We start from the raw sequence: 17,370 nt of genomic DNA on the forward strand, positions 1-17,370 counted from the left end.
GCATAAGAACTATGCAGATACCAATGAAGAAATTTGATCACTTTTATACTACAATTCGAATTAGGTAATTTTAACAAAGGAGAATGACATGAAAAATAGTATAGCAGTGTAGAAGTTGTAAGAAGATTTTGGGCAGCTTGTTAAGATTCCTGCCAAATAGACAGAAATATTTGTACTTAGTTTTTCACTATAATATAGATATAAATAATACACTGCCTGATGTCTATTATAGTTGGCACTCTGTCGGGTACGATGAGGGTTCCAGTTGATCCGATCAACAGAACAGCCTGCTCGTGAAATTAACGTGCAAGTGGCTGAGCACTCCACAGACACGTGTACCCTTAACGTAGTTCTCAGGGATATTCAGTGTGACAGTGTGACAAGGCTGGCCTTTGAAATACAAGTACAACAGAAGCAGGAAGTAAGAGTGAGAGAAAGTTGTGGTGGAAGAGTACAGCAGGGTTCGCCACCATCCCCTGCCGGAGCCTCGTGGAGCTTTAGGTGTTTTTGCTCAATAAACACTCACAATGCCCAGTTTGGGAATCCAAACCACAATCCTACGACCGCGGGTCCACTTCCCTAACCACTGGGCCATTGCGCCTCCACAAGTCTATTATCACAGTGTTATAATATACCAGGAAAGGGTACACTCATGAGTCTTCTATTACCTTCACTATATATAAAGGCTAAGATTTTATCACAGTTGGGGATAAAAAAATTTCGTAACATGCATGGCTTTCTAAAAATGCTCATCAAACCCCTTTTCTTGTATAATGTATCCAACATTTCATTATCCAGTGCTGCCTTTATTTTGAGGGTGACTGAGTGGAAGTTGAGGGAGATTTGGTAGCTATTTATGGCAGGTCTAGTGACTAAGATAAGTAGGTTCCCCTTAGTTCATGAATAGAACAGCTGTATGTAGAGGACAGGTAACTAAGCAGACATAAGTCAAGACAATTGTGAGTAGAAGTGCAGGAATTAGGACAAACAATACAGGGTGAGACAGTTTTGAGAAGAGGGGCAAGGGTTAGGACAAATAATACATGGTGGGACAGTTGTGAGAAGAGGGGCAATTGTTAGGACAAACAATACAAGGTGGGACAGTTGTCAGATGGGTAGGTGTTAGGACAAACAATACAGGGTGGGACAGTTGTGAGAAGAAGAGCAGGTGTTAAGACACAGAACAAGACTTTTGTGAGCAGAGGATACGTAACATACACACATGCACAAAAAAACAACAAATGAAGAATGAAAGATAAAAAAGATATAACAATAGTGAATTTTAAGGATTTCTTTATTTTTTTAAATAATTTTTTTTTATTTTTCTGTTCAATTCCCTTTTGTTTTCTTTGAAAATTCTATTTAATTTCACCCCAATCTTCTATTTCATTCCCAGGAAGAAAAAATGTCTTTTGTTTTGTTTTTGTAGTTTTTTTTTTTTTAAATAGAATTTTAGTAATTGTTTTCTTTTTTTTTTTAGAATTTTTATTTTATTAATTTAATTTCTTATCATCATTTTTCATTAATATTAGTATTATCATTAATGTTTGTTTATTTTTCTTTAATGTCTTTTTGCATTTCATTTCTAAATTTTTTTTTTTTTTGCTTTTTAATTTTCTTTTATTTTATTTATTTCTTTATTATAACATCTGAGATTTATCAGTCAGATGGAAACTGGTGAAGTGTGGACACTTAAAACATCTTTATAAACAACCAGCAGTGTCAGAAAGGGTGACCACCAGGGTTGTCCTGTCTGTATGTTGCACATTACTTCAGCCAAGTGGGAAAGTGAAAAGGAGGAGGTGGAGACGGAGGAGCCATGGGCGCAGGGAGAGGGGGGTTTTCATTGTTCAGGTTCGGTTCATCTTAAAGAAGCTTCATTCTTCCTATCGTCGCATAGAGATACATACATATATACACACGTATATGTATATATAGACACAAACACACACGCATAAATATATATGTATGCATATGTAGAGATACATTTATATACATGGGTGTGCATATATATAAATATATACACTAATGTGTATTATATAATATATATAAATATACATATATGCACACAGATATATATATACACATAAGTATATAAACACATATACTCATAAATATATATAGACATATATGCACACACACACACACACACATATATATATATATATATATATATATATATATATATATATATATATATATATACATACATACATACACATAACATACATATATATAAATATATATAAACATATACATCCATAAATATATATAAATATATACATCCATAAATATATATAAATATATACATCTATAAATATATATAAATATATACATCCATAAATATATATAAATATCCACACAAATATATATATAAATATACACACACTATATACATATACATACACATGTAAATATATGTGTGTGTGTATATATATATATATACACATACATACATATATATATATATATATATATATGGATATGTGTGTGCGTGTATATAAGCATGTGTGCATGAAACACCTGCCATTGTGTGGAAGGTGAGAAAGAAGAGAACATTTAGTTACAATTTGTATCAACAGGGTTCCTGGTTCTTTGTTCTCTTTAACTGGAACATCTTTTTTTCCATGTTTCAAAAAAAAAAAAAAAAAAAAAAGAAATTTTTTAAATGCTGTTTTGTTTTAGTTTTCCTTTCATCTGAATTCATTTAATGAAGATTTTTTTTTTTTTTGTTGGATATTTTTTATTCATGTTAGGATTATTATTATTTTTGATGGTGGTGCTTTCTGCCAATTTTATATTTTTTTTTTCACATTCTATTATTTATTTTTTTTTTTGTTTCTTTTTCCAGATATTATAAATTATATTTAATTACTGATAGTTTGCATGGTGTAACATTAATGCAGAAATATTCAGCTTCCTGATTGTTGACTGCAGAATCCTACTTTGGTTGCATGTCATTTACGCACACGCACATCCATACACACACACATGCACATAAATGCACTTACATACACGCAAAACCAACAGATAGGGCAGCCTTTGTAACACAGCGAAAAAGCTTAGTCAAGTCAACATTGGTGTAGAGGGATCAAACCCCCATAGGAAGGAAGGAAGGAAGAAATAAAAAAGGAGAGGGAAAGAGATTTGGAATTGAAAGGGGGGAGTTAAGTACTTCTTAGAATTTACATCAGAAAGTTAAGAGACAGAGAGAGTGGGGGAGAGACAGACAGGCAGAGAGAAAGAGACAGCAACAAAGAAAGAGAAGGGAGAAAGAGAGGGATCGCTCATTGGTAAATGCACAGCTAGGTCAAAAGTCAAAGGTGGTTCAGTTGTCCACAAGCTGCTCACCATTGGTCAAACATAGATTTCGTGAGTTGCATAGCAACAAACGAGGAAAGTTTTGCAATTTATAATGTTCGGCTAGAAGGAACTCTTGCTTGCCCCGTTCCTTGCAGACAATGCAAACATCCTGTAAATGTTAGCACAAACTTCTGGAAGGCTCCTGTGTGGAGCTGAACCACACCAGGAACAGTAGGGAAACAAGATTCCAGTCCTTCATATATATATATATATATATGTATGTATATATGTATGTATATGAAGAAAGAGAGTGAGAGAGAAGAAAGAGAGAATGAGAAGTGAGTGGGTGTGGAATATGTCCAACAGAACCAGCAGATCAACGTCTGTGTTTGACTTGGACAGGACAGCTGCAACCAACTGTCCATGCAAAATGTCAAATGCTAATTGATCTGTTGTGCAACAACAGAAATGAAAATAGTTAATGCAGCAAATGAAGATTACAGATCAGGCTGAAAGGGGCTGCCTTGAAGTGAGTCTGGGGGCAGGGAGAAGAAAGATAGCGAAAGAAGAAGTGAAAGGGAAAAAGAGAGACAATGAGAGAAAGTGAGCGAAAAGATAAAAATATGACAAAGTACGCATTTGTGGGTGAATGCACGAGTGTGTGTATGTGCGTGAGTGTGAAAGCGCGTGTACATATGTAAATATATATATATATATATAGATGTATGTATATGTATGTATTTGTGTGTGTTTGTTCATTCACAGATGTATATGTTGATGGGGGTGAGAATAGGAAAAAAAAAAGCAATTTTTCAGCGAGTCCATCCATCTGCTGTCTGTTCTTCTGTCTTGTAACCATAACCCAAATTCTCTGTTTTCTAGTTTGCTGCTCATCGCTGAATGACTTGCAGGATTTCTTTATTTGTCGACTGAATTTCATTCAACAAGCTGGAGCTGCTGCTGGTCAGACAGCTTCCTGACAACGTCTTCAACTTTTGTAACTCCAGATGCAACCGATTCAACAATTCTCGTCCCTGGAACTTGCTGTGAGGTGGTAAGGAATCAATGAACTGGGAACACATTTCGTGATATGTTTGCACCTGTTTCGATAAGTCCATGAACTCACCTGAGCTCTTTGAGCTACTTGTTGCCAAGGAATCAATGCGTCCTCCGAGCCGGCTCGATGCCTCTATGATTGAATCCTTCGTGACAGGTGTTTCAGATTTGGAGTTATCATCAAGAGATTGATTGTTTTGTGAATTTTTGCTGTCGGACGTATCGTTATCAATGTGGCGGTGACTCAGAGCGGCTGATCGGAAGTTAGAAAACAGAGTTTTAGGTGGAGGCTCATCTCTCTGGTTACCTGGTGGAGGTTTGTGAGCAATGCCAGGTGTCAAGTGCCCGGCAGTAAAGTCAGAATTAGAGCTAAACCGATCAGTGGACTGATCTGATTTGGATCTGTCTATATCTCGCCCGGTGGGTTTCAGGGATGCCACCTCACTGCTGGGGGGCAGAGACGGTAGCTTCACTTTGGAGGCCATTTTGGACAAGACAGCAGGTGGTACATTGTTGTCGTTAACTTCTTTTGACAGCCTACAGCCGTCATCAGTATCAGCTAACGACACTCGTGCACGGATGGGTGGTCTGGGAGGAGGTGAACGGACATCACTTTTGGATCTCTCCACAACTGAGTCAGGACTGCTCACTAATGTCGATTCAGTACTCGTGGGACTAGAGTCATTGACGTGGGCCAAACCGGGGGGCCTTGAGGGGAATGGTTGGCCTACTTTATGGAAGCTACGTAGTTCAGATGTCCCTTCATCAGGAGATTTTAAAGGTTTGTGCTGGAACTTTTTGTTTTCTTTTAACTCTTCTTTCTTGTTATCTTCAAACACATGAGAAAATCGAGGGCTTATTCTTGACTTGCTTAATTCCGATATATCATCAGATTTTGATCCTCCAGGAGAAATACTTGAAAGCATTCCATTGTCAGGTTTTGAAGGAGAAAAGTCGGGTTTGCTTCCTTGTACTTTACCATGAGTAAGGTCAGATTTTTGACGCTGAAGTAATCCTGTAAACGAAGATTTTGGGTTATCAACAAGCATTTGAGAAGACTGAGATTTAACAACTGCAGAAGGCTTTAAATTATGCTCCTGTTTAATACCAATATTGTTGCTTTCTTCATCTTTACCACTATCTCCGGGTGTGTCAGCAGTCGGCGGTAATGGGGGACAGGAAGTCACACTGGCCGTATCAGTACCAGAATCAACATCATCAATGCTAGATTCACGTTGGTCAGTATGGTTTGGTTCATCTTCCATTGACCTAAAATATGCTCCAATCCTCACCCCCTTTGGAATAGTCCCGTAACGGCTAATTGTCTTCACATTATCCGTATCTAATTTGCCGACATTGACAAAATTTTCTTGATCCACAGTTTCTTCAGAGTCTTGATTATCTGTCAGTGGCTTGCCCTTCTTAAAACTGGACGACCTATGGGGTAGAGAAAGGGCAACCTTTGGGTACACACCACCATGTCCCGCTGCAGCTTCCATGCTTTCTTCGCTAGTGCTCGTCTCTTTGTCAATCTTGGGACGCTCGGGTCGGATTTCTGCTGGAATCACATGGTTTAGATGTCCAGGTGGTGGTCTGGGGTTTTTATTTCCTAAATCTGAGATTATGTATTTTGATTTATCGATATGGGAACCTTTGAAACTTTCCGTCATTTGGCGAGGAAAGTTATCGTCGGCATCCTTACTTCCCTGGTACTTATCATTGTCATGGCGTCGGAAGGATTTCGGTGAGCTACCCTTCAATGACAAATGTTTAGTTTTGGTAAACCTATTGTTGCCAATGTAATTATCTGGATGGCTCAGTTCTAAAGTGACCTGAGGCTCAGTTGAGTCTTCGTGAAGGGTTGAGGCCTCAATTTTGGCCTTTTGCTGCTTGATTTTGTTCTTCAGCTCAAACTCCATTTCTGACGCTGTGTCCACAGGTGGACCGCGAAATGAAGTTGTTCGCTGAGGAGGAACTGGTGCAGGGCTCTTTTTCCTTGATGACTTCCTTTGTAGTATCTCCATCTGCCGTTTGTCACAGTCATCAAGGGGTGGAAGAACACGTCGACCAGCTGGAGGGGTAGCACCTGAAACAACAACAACAATAATAAATAATAATGATGACGATGATGATGATTTAAAGAATTTATTTGGTAACAACATGCACTTCCACAAAACTACAAAGTTATAGGCAAAGATACAAATTTATAGAGAAGGATATAACTATTTGACTTGGATCCCAGTGTATTACTGGTACTTATATTACCAGAGGTAAAAGCTCACTTCGTCTTGATTTTCAGTATGAATACGGACAGTGGCAAGGATTGAGGGCCATGCTTTCGCAGCCCTTATTCACATTAAAACTCGAAACCAAGTGAGTTTTTGTCCTTTTGGTGTGTGAGTATTTTGAAAATGCTTCATAGAGCGATGACTGTGCCCTGCATAGTTATGGGTTGCCCTTTGGCAAGGCATAGCACCTTTTCAGACACCCAGGGGTAGAGCAAAGTCACGGAGCTGCAGTACTGCAGATTGTGGTGAAGAGGCAGTGGAAGAGCTCAAACTGATCTAACGGTGCTTCTACATTGATGCTGAGTGGAAGAATCCTAGAAGATCAATGGTCAGAATCACCAAACGTTATCAAGAGAGAAACTGCAATGCATCCATAGGGGGGGGGGCATCTATGGATGTGCAATCAGCTAATGAAAGATTCATTGTGACTCAAGCTTTTAATTCAAATTCATGATAGAATTGGACAGAGTCATGTGAATCCATGCAAAAGTAGTCGTGTGATATCCAGTTCTATCTCACTGCATGTTACTCTGGGCAAGTGTCATTCTACAATAGCCTCAGGTCAATCAATGCCTTGAGAGTAAAATTCATAGACAGAAATGATACAAGGGCCTGCTGTGAGTGTGTACACACACAGACAGTAATATACAACAAGCCATTTACAGTTTCTTATTTCTTTATTTCCCACGAGGGGCTAAACATAGAAGGGAAAAACAAGGACAGACAAAGGGATTAAGTCAATTACATTGACCCCAGTGCGTAACTGGTACTTAATTTATCGACCCTGAAAGGATGAAAGGCAAAGTCGACCTCGGTAGAATTTGAACTCGGAATGTAATGGCCGACGAAATACCGCTAAGCATTTCGTCTGGCGTGCTAACGTTTATGCCAGCTCCCTGCTATATACAACAAGCTATTTACAGTTTCTGCCTACCAAATCCACTCACAAGGCTTTGGTCAGTTCGGGGCTATAGCATAAGAAACTTGCTGTGTGTTTGTGTATGTGTGTGCACGCGCATATATGTATGCATACATATGCGTTTCTCCGTGTATAAGTTTATATTACGTGCCCTCATAGGAAGAGCACTGAGCAAAAATGCAGTGACATTTGTTAATATTCCTTGGTAACAAATTGTCCTTAAGTTCTGAACTTTGGAAGACTAGTGAAATAAAAATAAATAAATAAAATCTACTATTTGAAAAACCAGTAAAAGCTGGTGACAAGAAGGCCATTTTGCTATAAAAACAATGCCTCCAGTGTATTAATTTAACTCATACTAGCATGGAAAAATGGAGGCAAAAATTAACAAACATATTCAAATAGCATTAGACATTAGGTTTTTGTCAGCATGTGTTCACGAATTTCCTTATTCTAACTGTTTTCCATTATGTTACATTGTTTAGTATTTAATTTAATTTGCTTTGTTTAAGTTCATTGATTTTTAAGTTCAAATGGTCAATGAAAATATTCAGTTAATTGAAGTGGTCCGTGATAAGCAACAAGATACGAGCTGCTATGCAAGTAAGAGTTATGTCCCCTACCTAACTCTTGTGAGTTTGAAAATTAATTTTTCTTTGGCAAATATAATGAAAACGCTAGAGTTTATTAGAATTGTATGGTTAGATTTTGCATTATTGTGTCTAATACGTTATTTACCAGGGCCCTACACTCAGTATTTTTGGTAATAATTATTTACATTAAGTCATATATGTAATGTGTAAGGATCCTTTTGTTCAGCCCCTAAGTTAGACCTGACTGAGATCTTTAATCAAAGATATTCCCTTTGTGACAATTTGGTCTTTTGCACAGCTTAATTATCTGTTTTTTTGTGAAGACAGTAAGGTATAATTTGAGGGAGATATGGCTGCTATTTCTAGCAAATTGAGCAACAGTCTAGAGGCTTCCTTATTGGTTTATGTGCTTTATTAGTAACAGTTTATATTCAGTGGAAATCACAAGTGATCTGTGACACACGTTCCATCTTAGGCTGGGTAGGATTAGAGACCACAGGGAAAACATCAAAAGTGACTGAATTAGAATGGCTCATAGATGTAGAGATATTAATGCCAGATTTGTTCTACGAGATTTACTGTTGTTGACTCTGATTACCACAGTGAGAGGTTAATTACAACTGGTGTGACATCAATGGGGAAAGAGAGAAATTACACAAATAAAAGGAAGGTACAATTATTGTGGTAATATTTACCTGTATTAGTTCGACTTTCAACTCCTAGATGTTCACAACTATCAAGACTTTGAGCACGTGCTTTTTTAGAAGGCAAGCCAGGAGTTCGGCGCTTTTCACTTTCTAATTCTTTTTCAACCTCTGAAAGAAAGATTGGCATAATAGTTAAACGTAATAAAATTTAGTAAATCCACTAAAAGCAAATGCAGAATTCTAGAAACAATAAATCAGAAATCACCAAAGAGTAAAGGGTAACATAATGTGAGAAAACCATTCTTAAGTTTTCTGCATTTGTTTAACCAGTTTGTTGCTATATTTCTGATGAATTATACTGCATACAATTTTGAATAAATTTTGAAAAAATAATCAAGAATTTGGAACATAAAATATTCTTACAAAATTATGGACAATTTAAATATCATTGTTTAAGTATCAACAATGTATCATTAATTTAATTAACGTCATTATTGTCCCACCCATGCTAGCATGGAAGGTGGATGTTAACGATGATGAAACAGAAAATTTTCTATGCTAGAATTAGAAGCAATCTCAGGGGAATGGGTATCAAAATGGTTCAAATTGTTTCACATATATTTTATGATCCTAGCCAGAATAAGATACAAAATTTGATAGTCCAAAGGGTACAACACAAAGTTTATAGCATTGCTTCAATGGAAATCTCATGGTTAACAGTCAAGTAATTTAATTCCACAATGGTCAGGTCAATTTCAAATATCTATAGGGGACATTCATACTATTGCAGATTGTTGTTTTGTTGGCACTCCATCGCTTACGACGTCGAGGGTTCCAGTCGATCCGATCAACGGCACAGCTTGCTTGTGAAATTAACGTGCAAGTGGCTGAGCACTCCACAGACACGTGTACCCTTAACGTAGTTCTCGGGGATATTCAGTGTGACACAGTGTGACAAGGCTGGCCCTTTGAATTACAGGCACAACAGAAACAGGAAGTAAGAGTGAGAGAAAGTTGTGGTGCAAGAGTACAGCAGGGTTCGCCACCATCCCTTGCCGGAGCCTCGTGGAGCTTTAGGTGTTTTCGCTCAATAAACACTCACCACGCCCGGTCTGGAAATCGAAACCGCGATCCTATGACCGCGAGTTGCTGCCCTAACCACTGGGCCATTGCGCCTCCACTATTGCAGATTACTAGAGCAAAAACAGCTGTGAACAACAACCAGGACAAACTTTTGTCAGCAATTTAAAAAGGTGCAGACATGACTGTGTGCAACTACTTTGTTTCGAATTCAAATTCAATCCCACTGCATAACCCCTTAGGCAAGTCTCTTGTATTGTAATCTTGGGGCAATCAAAGCTTTGGGAATGAAATTTGTAAAGAGACAATGTGATTATGGGTACTGAATTTATTTGATAGCCTATCTGACTCATGGAGGCCTTTAGTAGATACCACTTTGTTGTAAGCATCTGGGTAAGTCTCTGGTTTGAAGATAAATTCCTCCCTTCCTCTCCACAATTCCTAGAGACCCCGAAGAGAACCACATGCACTGTCTTCTTCTGATTAAGACATTATATCAATATAATTGTTTTAATTTAGGTACAAAGTTTGTGATTTTGAGAGGATGGATTAGTTGATGATATCAACCCCTGAATTCAACTGGTGCTTTATTTTATCAACCTTGATGAGGGTGAAGGGTAATATTAACTCCAGTAAGGTGAAAAATATAGCATTCTGAGTTATAATAAACAGGCAGAAACAGTGCTGTGTTCTAAGACAAGGCACATTACTCATTTCAAGCTGCTAATGAGACAAACACATGTTACCCTCACTTTCTCGCTGAATGCCAATCAGAAGGAAGAAGTATCTAATTGTAATAAAATAGCACTTTTGTAACTAACGAGATTTGAAAATTTGAAATCAGATTTTGTGATGTTCATGCCTTTACCAATAGAATTAATAATGAAACTGAAGTAAACCTAACTAACTAGGAATTGGAACTAGGTTACCAACACAGTCCATCGAGAAGCTAGATACAGAATGACACCTGCCACAAAACCTGATAAAGCCAACAAACTACAAGAAAAGCATTTGGAGAGTTTTTTAGAGTTGAGACCAACCTTCACTAATACTGGATTTTTCAAACATATTTTCTAAAGCATTGTGGATGTCTTTAAATGTAGGCCTTTCTTTGGCTTCCCACTGCCAGCCTGCAAAAGAAAAAAAGCAGAGAAAAATATTGAAGAAAAATATAGTTGAGGTTGAGTACTTTGTAAACGTTTTTCAAAAGCAGATCAATATTTCATTAATAACTCGAAACAACAATTCATTAATTATTTCAAAATAAAACTTTGTTAATATCTAAAAGTACTTACAAATATCTAGGCCAAAATCTTTTGTTTACATTTTACTTCATACATTTTCACTTTAAATAACAGACAGTCGAATTTATTCAGTCGGTTCATAAATCCACTTAATCCCTTTGTGATAATATTTTACCATTCAGGTGTTTCAGCTATTATTTTTTGAACCATCAAGAATTTGCAAAGAGTTTAGAAAAATATCTTAACTTCTCTATTATTAAGCTGGCATTTGGAACATAACAAAAGGTTCTTACATAAAAATTACAATAGAAGGTTTAGATTCCAATATAAACTCTTCAAAACAGATGGTTTTGTATCATAGAAGCAGAAGTGGTTTCTATTATAGAAGTAAAAGTTAACATCAAAAGATTTAGTTCATAATGTATTTTTACCCCACTGTTCTATATAAATGGTTCCAAAATCATATAAATGGGATAGTGTATGGGGGGGGGAGGTTTTCTCAAATGCCTGTATTGTTGCGGCAACTGAATTTTAGAGTGAGTTTGGACTACTACTACTACTACTACTACTACTACCACTACTACTAACCATGCAACAGTGGCATGTACGGATTGTGTGTCATCCAAATAAACTAAGTCAAGTAGACGTAGGAGCTTCACCCTGGGGCACAATACTTTGGTTGCTTCAACACGAGTGTTGCAATCAGTAATCAAGCACTTTAATGTCACAATCATCAATATCATGGATAAATGGATGGCAAAAACCAACAAAAGAAAAAGATGAGCTAATGGGAGAAAAAAAAAACTTTACCAGTTGCTTGAACTGCAAGAAATAGCAAATATCCCTTAAATTTGTTACCTTAAAAACTAAAGGATTTATTGAACATTGTACTCCTGGCCCAGGGTTAAACAACAACAAAAAATAGCAAAACTATACAATTAAACTGACAACACTGAATCTGTAATTTGGAGTTCCAAAAATTTCCAAAGACCAAATAACTTTTCATTGAGGCTTTAGTAGGACAGTAGCAACTAGCTAGCTCTATGAACCAGGCAGTTCCCTTATCTTATGCTGGTTAGATTTCAATAGTCAACTTCCTTTTCTTACTCACATCTGAAAGTCTGGGAGACAGCTGAGACAACCAGAGGGAATATGACACTGTCAACTAAGACTGTAGTTCCTCATTAACCCTTTAGTGTTCGCATTATTCTTCCAAAATTAAGGCTTTTTATCCACACAGTTTTGAACTAATCATACATTATCTTGTAGCTATGAGATTTTGATGAGGTAGCTGTTAATTTTTAAAACGATATTGTAGGGTTGGTGTTAGAGAACAGATCTGGCCAGTTTGAACATAAAACAGGCAGAATACTTTGGCTGGATATGGCCGGTTTAAATGCTAAAGAGTTAATATGTGAGATGTATGTCAGTAAATGCACCTGAGTGTCTTACTGTCAACAATGAATGTCTTAATGTTTTTGTGTCATTATATTTGGTCTAAGGTAAGACATTAATCCTCACTGAGCTGATTAAATTTTCTTATACTAATATGCAAATACTGAACTAATTGGCCAGTAAAAATAAAATGTTTGTACTATGTCATATGAAAAGTGGAGAATTCCAGAAAGTACCTCATAATCAATAACAAATTAACTTCGACCCCATGTCACAAGTGCACATGCATGGAACATGCAGTAAAGGTTACACAGCATCTGATAGCATGGCCCCAGCTCAGGAGTTCAGAGGTTTTGGAGCATGTCAAGTTATCGCTTAGTCACTACTACTTCCAGATCACTTAGGCCTGGGATGGGAGTAGATGTTAAGTAACTTTAGTCATTGATTATATAGTAGAAGATGACACTGAGATTAATACAAAGAAGAACCTGGAGGAGGGCGGCTCCTAGACATTTATGATGCAAGCTCATCAATGTATGGGGATGCCCTGAAGTCACACGAACCAGCCCCTCTGCCTAAAGGTTAACTAGGGTCTATGGGTTAAAGTGTTATCTTGAAAGAGCAGTTAAACTGCAAATAAATCAGCAAAAGACAATGAGGAAACTACTTCTGTATCCCACCCCAGCAAAAAAAATCATGTAGGCTTAGCATATGAAGAGAAATGGTCATTGTATTAATAATCTAGCTGTTCAGTTCAAGAACAGATCTATGATTAAAAAGCATTCCAGCTATGACCATCCTAATTATTTTTTCAATTTTATTGTCAAGAAATACGACACTATCCAATGTTTCGTTCGTTTAACGTCCGCTTTCCATGCTAGCATTCATTAAATTTTCTTCTTGTAAGACAGAAGGGTGTGATTTGAATGATGTTTAGCTCCTGTTTTTACTCGATTGAATGACTGAACAAAGCATGTTGTTTGATTAGAAAAGTTAAATAAATTTTTCTTAAATTCAAGTCACAACATATTTTTTAAAATTATAATATTATTATTTATATCTAAATGTATATATGAAGAGAGTGAGAAAAGCACGGTCTATAAAGTATTCCAATTTCTTCCATTCCTGTATTTCTAAAGAATATAGTTTAAGGGAAAATAGCACTGAAACCCAATATTAAATATCATTTTGAGGTTTGCACATGGTAGCTTCAAGAGCTAGCCATAGATTCACCACCAATGGCATAAAAGCCCCTCACTGACTCATAATACTGTATGATGGGAGTGATGGTAAAAACGTTTGGCTGTTTTGCAAATCACTCCTGCTCTAAATTAACCTAGGTTGGCCCTGTCCAAGTTGCTTTGAAGACAACATCACATACAGATGCTTCCTTGGCAGGGAGGCAATGTTGTTGTTTAATGGCAACCTGGTAGGATCGTTAGCATACCAGGTGAAATGTTGCTACATTCTGAGTTCAAATTCCGCCAAGGTCGACTTTGCCTTTCATCCTTTCAGGGTCGATAAATAAAGTACCAGTTACGCACCGGGGTCAATGTAATTGACTTAATCTCTTTGTCTGTCCTTGTTTGTCCCCTCTATGTTTAGCCCCCTGCGGGGCAATAAAGAAATAAATGTTGTTGTTTAACCCAAGTTAGCCTTCATAGAGAAAATCTATAAGCAAAGATATTTCTTTTATGTTATATAAATTGTCTTTCATCAGACACTAAACAATGGATACAAAGAGGACTTGGCTGTTATTTCCAGCAGGTCAAATGATTACATAAGGAAGTTCCTAAATACACCTGTCAAGAAGTGTTTAAATTCAGCATTATCTACCTGTATTGCAAATTAGAAAAAAAGCCTCATATTAGGCACAAAACCGAGATATAAAGTTCACTAATTTACGGAAGAAAAACCAAACAGTGTCAGCTATCCATAGAATTTCTACATGCAGGTTAACCCTCCTCTGCTGTTTATCATTGCTTTGTCTCTCTCTCTCTCTCTCTCACACACATACACACATTTATCTCTTTTTATCTCGAACATGCTCACATTTGAGTCCCTTTCTCTCTCTCTTGCTTACATATATCTCTCTCTTTTCCACACACACACACACACACACACAAGACATGCAGAAACACACAAAATACACACACATGTATTACAATACATACACACACACACACACACACACACACACACTACATAAAAAAACAAAAACAAAAACCAAAAAAAAAAGTGGGTAGAAAATCTGAAATGCGACTTAATAATTACATTTCAGCATAAGCAAGTGGACATTAAGTGGACATCCTGCTGGCCGTTCCATACGGTAACCACGTTCCAGTAAGTGGTAGACTTCAGTGAGATCAGCACCAGGGTAAGGGGACATGCCATAGGTAGCCAGCTCCCATAACAACACACCAAATGCTGAAAACAGAAGGAAACAAGAACAATTTGAAACTGGAAGTAAAAATGACAGTGGTGGTGGTGATGACAGTAATAAATGGTGACCATAGTGATGACAGTGGTGGTGGCAGTAATAAATGGTGAACATAGTGATGACAGTGGTGGTGGCAGTAACAAATGGTGAACATAGTGATGACAGTGGTGGTGGCAGTAATAAATGGTGAACATAGTGATGACAGTGGTGGGCATAGTGGACAGTGATTATTTATCACCTCCACCATAGCAAAGGTGGAGATATTGTTTTCAGTTGTATTTGTTTGTTTGTCCATGGACAAGATATCTGAACATTTGCTGGATTGGTTCGGATGAAACTTTCAGGGATGTTTGGCCTCGTGACTGTCACGAACTGATAAGATTTTAGGATCGATCTGGTACCAGGCAAGAATTCTGGATTATGACAACAGGCACCCTGTTGGTTACAACAAGGGATCCAGTTGATCCGATCAACCAAACAGCCTACTGGTGAAATTAACGTGCAAGTGGCTGAACACCCAACTGACATGTATACCCTTAACGTAGTTCTCAGAGGGTCTCAGTATGACACAGAATTTGACAAGGCTGGCCCTTTAAATTACAGGTACAACTCATTTTTGCTAGCTGAGTGGACTGGAGTAACATGAAATAAAGTGTTTTGCTCAAGGAGACAATGTGCTGCTGGGATTCAAACTCACAACAAACTTATGATCCCGAGCCGAATACACTAACCACTAAGCCACAAGCCTTCTTGACAGATGGTTAGAGATGGGGACAAAGGTGAATGCAGAAATTGGTAAGTAAGGGTGGAGGCATGGTCAATAGTGAATTCTTGGTCTTGCTAAATGAGTAAAATCTGTTTTGCTGAGGAGATCTAATAAGTCTGAAATATGTCCACTGCTTTCAGAGATGACTAAGACCAAATTCACTTCCATGTTTTCCCTTCTTGCAAAAGCTCAATCAATTCATCATACTAGAGTTATTTCCCTTGCTTACTGTTTTCTGAGTTTAACTACTCCCACTCTGAAGAAGTTCTTGTCTACTAATTACATGGATAAACCCCCTTTTTTTTTTGAAAAAATAAGTCCTTATATGTACATATGTGAGATCTTAGCTTATGTGTGTTATTAAGTAGAATGCTGCCCTGAGATATTTTCCTTCAGGTACATAGTCTTTACAGTGTTTGCTGGTGCGATTTAAGGGCAGTTTGGCTATTGAGAGAGAGAGAGAGAGAGAGAGAGAGAGAGAGAGAGAGAGAGAGAGAGAGAGAGAGAGAGAGAAAGAGAGAGAGAGAGAGAGAGAAAGAGAGAGAGAGAGAAAGAGAGAGAGAGAGACTCTGTGTGTGTCTGCGCATATGCACTTGAGCAAGTTTCTGGTGAGAGAAATAGAACGTTCAGGATGGTGTTGTCTTGGTGTGATGACCTGATATTTCTCCCACGGTCGTTCTGACTGATTAGCTCTATGGTCAAAGATATCCCAACCATGACCATCATGTACTTCTGCTTCTCACAGGTATTGCATCTAGGGCGACACTGTTAATGCTTCTTCCTTTCTAAAACATTATAGGATAATTAAAGGAGAATTTGGCAACCATTCCTAATAAGTCACTCATAGATAAATACTGCAGAATGAAGATATCTTAACAGATAGAAACAGTCAGCACTCCTCACATTCAATATTGGTAAGGATATTATAGCATAGCAAAAGTATCTGCACAAAATTACCAGATATTACAGTCAGGAATATACAATGTTTTATGGTATGTAACTGCACCTTTTACCAAAACATGTCTCAAGAAATCACCCTGTGTCCTATATGTGAAGTTGGGCCTCTCATAAGTTTTAATGCGTAAAAATCTTATCCTGAATATACGCTGCTGAAATTTGAGCGCATCAAATATTCTTGTGTGTCTTTTATGCCATCAAATATTCTTGTGTGTCTTTTATGCCATCAAATATGAGAACTGGAGTGAATTCAGAAACTCAAATGACATTTCACAACAAGGAATATGATATGAAGGTGGTTACAAGGGAAGGGGCGTGGTGTTGATAAATCTATTCAATTTTTAATTACTTACCCCAAACGTCAGATTTTGTAGAAAATTTATTATATGCTAAACCCTCTGGAGCTGTCCATTTGATAGGAAACTTAGCTCCAGCATGGGCTGTGTAGGTATCATCTTTCATGAGACGAGCAAGGCCAAAGTCAGCCACTTTCACCAGGTGATTTTCTCCGACCAAACAGTTCCGGGCAGCCAGATCCCTGCAAATGAAACCAAGGAAAAAAAAATTAATTAAGGAACATCAGAACAATGAGGAGGGGTTTATATAGAATAGACCAGCAAGTTCTTTAAATGTTACAATAATGAAATATATATATATATATATATATATATATATATATATA

At 37.4% G+C, this 17,370-nt stretch overlaps 1 protein-coding gene across 3 annotated transcripts in view; it reads right to left on the minus strand.

Moving 5' to 3' along the window:
• Nucleotides 1-1,276: 1,276 nt before the first annotated feature.
• Nucleotides 1,277-17,370, minus strand: part of LOC106872032 (tyrosine-protein kinase Abl) — a 341,811-nt gene continuing 325,717 nt past the window's right edge. For all 3 annotated transcript variants that reach the window (XM_014918872.2, XM_052969985.1, XM_014918885.2), the window contains exons 8-12: nt 17,042-17,226; nt 14,800-14,952; nt 10,927-11,016; nt 8,855-8,974; nt 1,277-6,445 (exon numbers count right to left, since the gene is read on the minus strand). In XM_014918872.2, coding sequence (XP_014774358.1) covers nt 4,194-6,445; nt 8,855-8,974; nt 10,927-11,016; nt 14,800-14,952; nt 17,042-17,226 — 2,800 coding nt within the window. In that variant the 3' untranslated portion in view covers nt 1,277-4,193. The remainder of the gene's footprint in view (nt 6,446-8,854; nt 8,975-10,926; nt 11,017-14,799; nt 14,953-17,041; nt 17,227-17,370) is intronic.

The sequence above is a fragment of the Octopus bimaculoides genome, chromosome 8 (genome assembly GCF_001194135.2).
Source record: "Octopus bimaculoides isolate UCB-OBI-ISO-001 chromosome 8, ASM119413v2, whole genome shotgun sequence".
Lineage (NCBI taxonomy): Eukaryota > Metazoa > Mollusca > Cephalopoda > Octopoda > Octopodidae > Octopus > Octopus bimaculoides.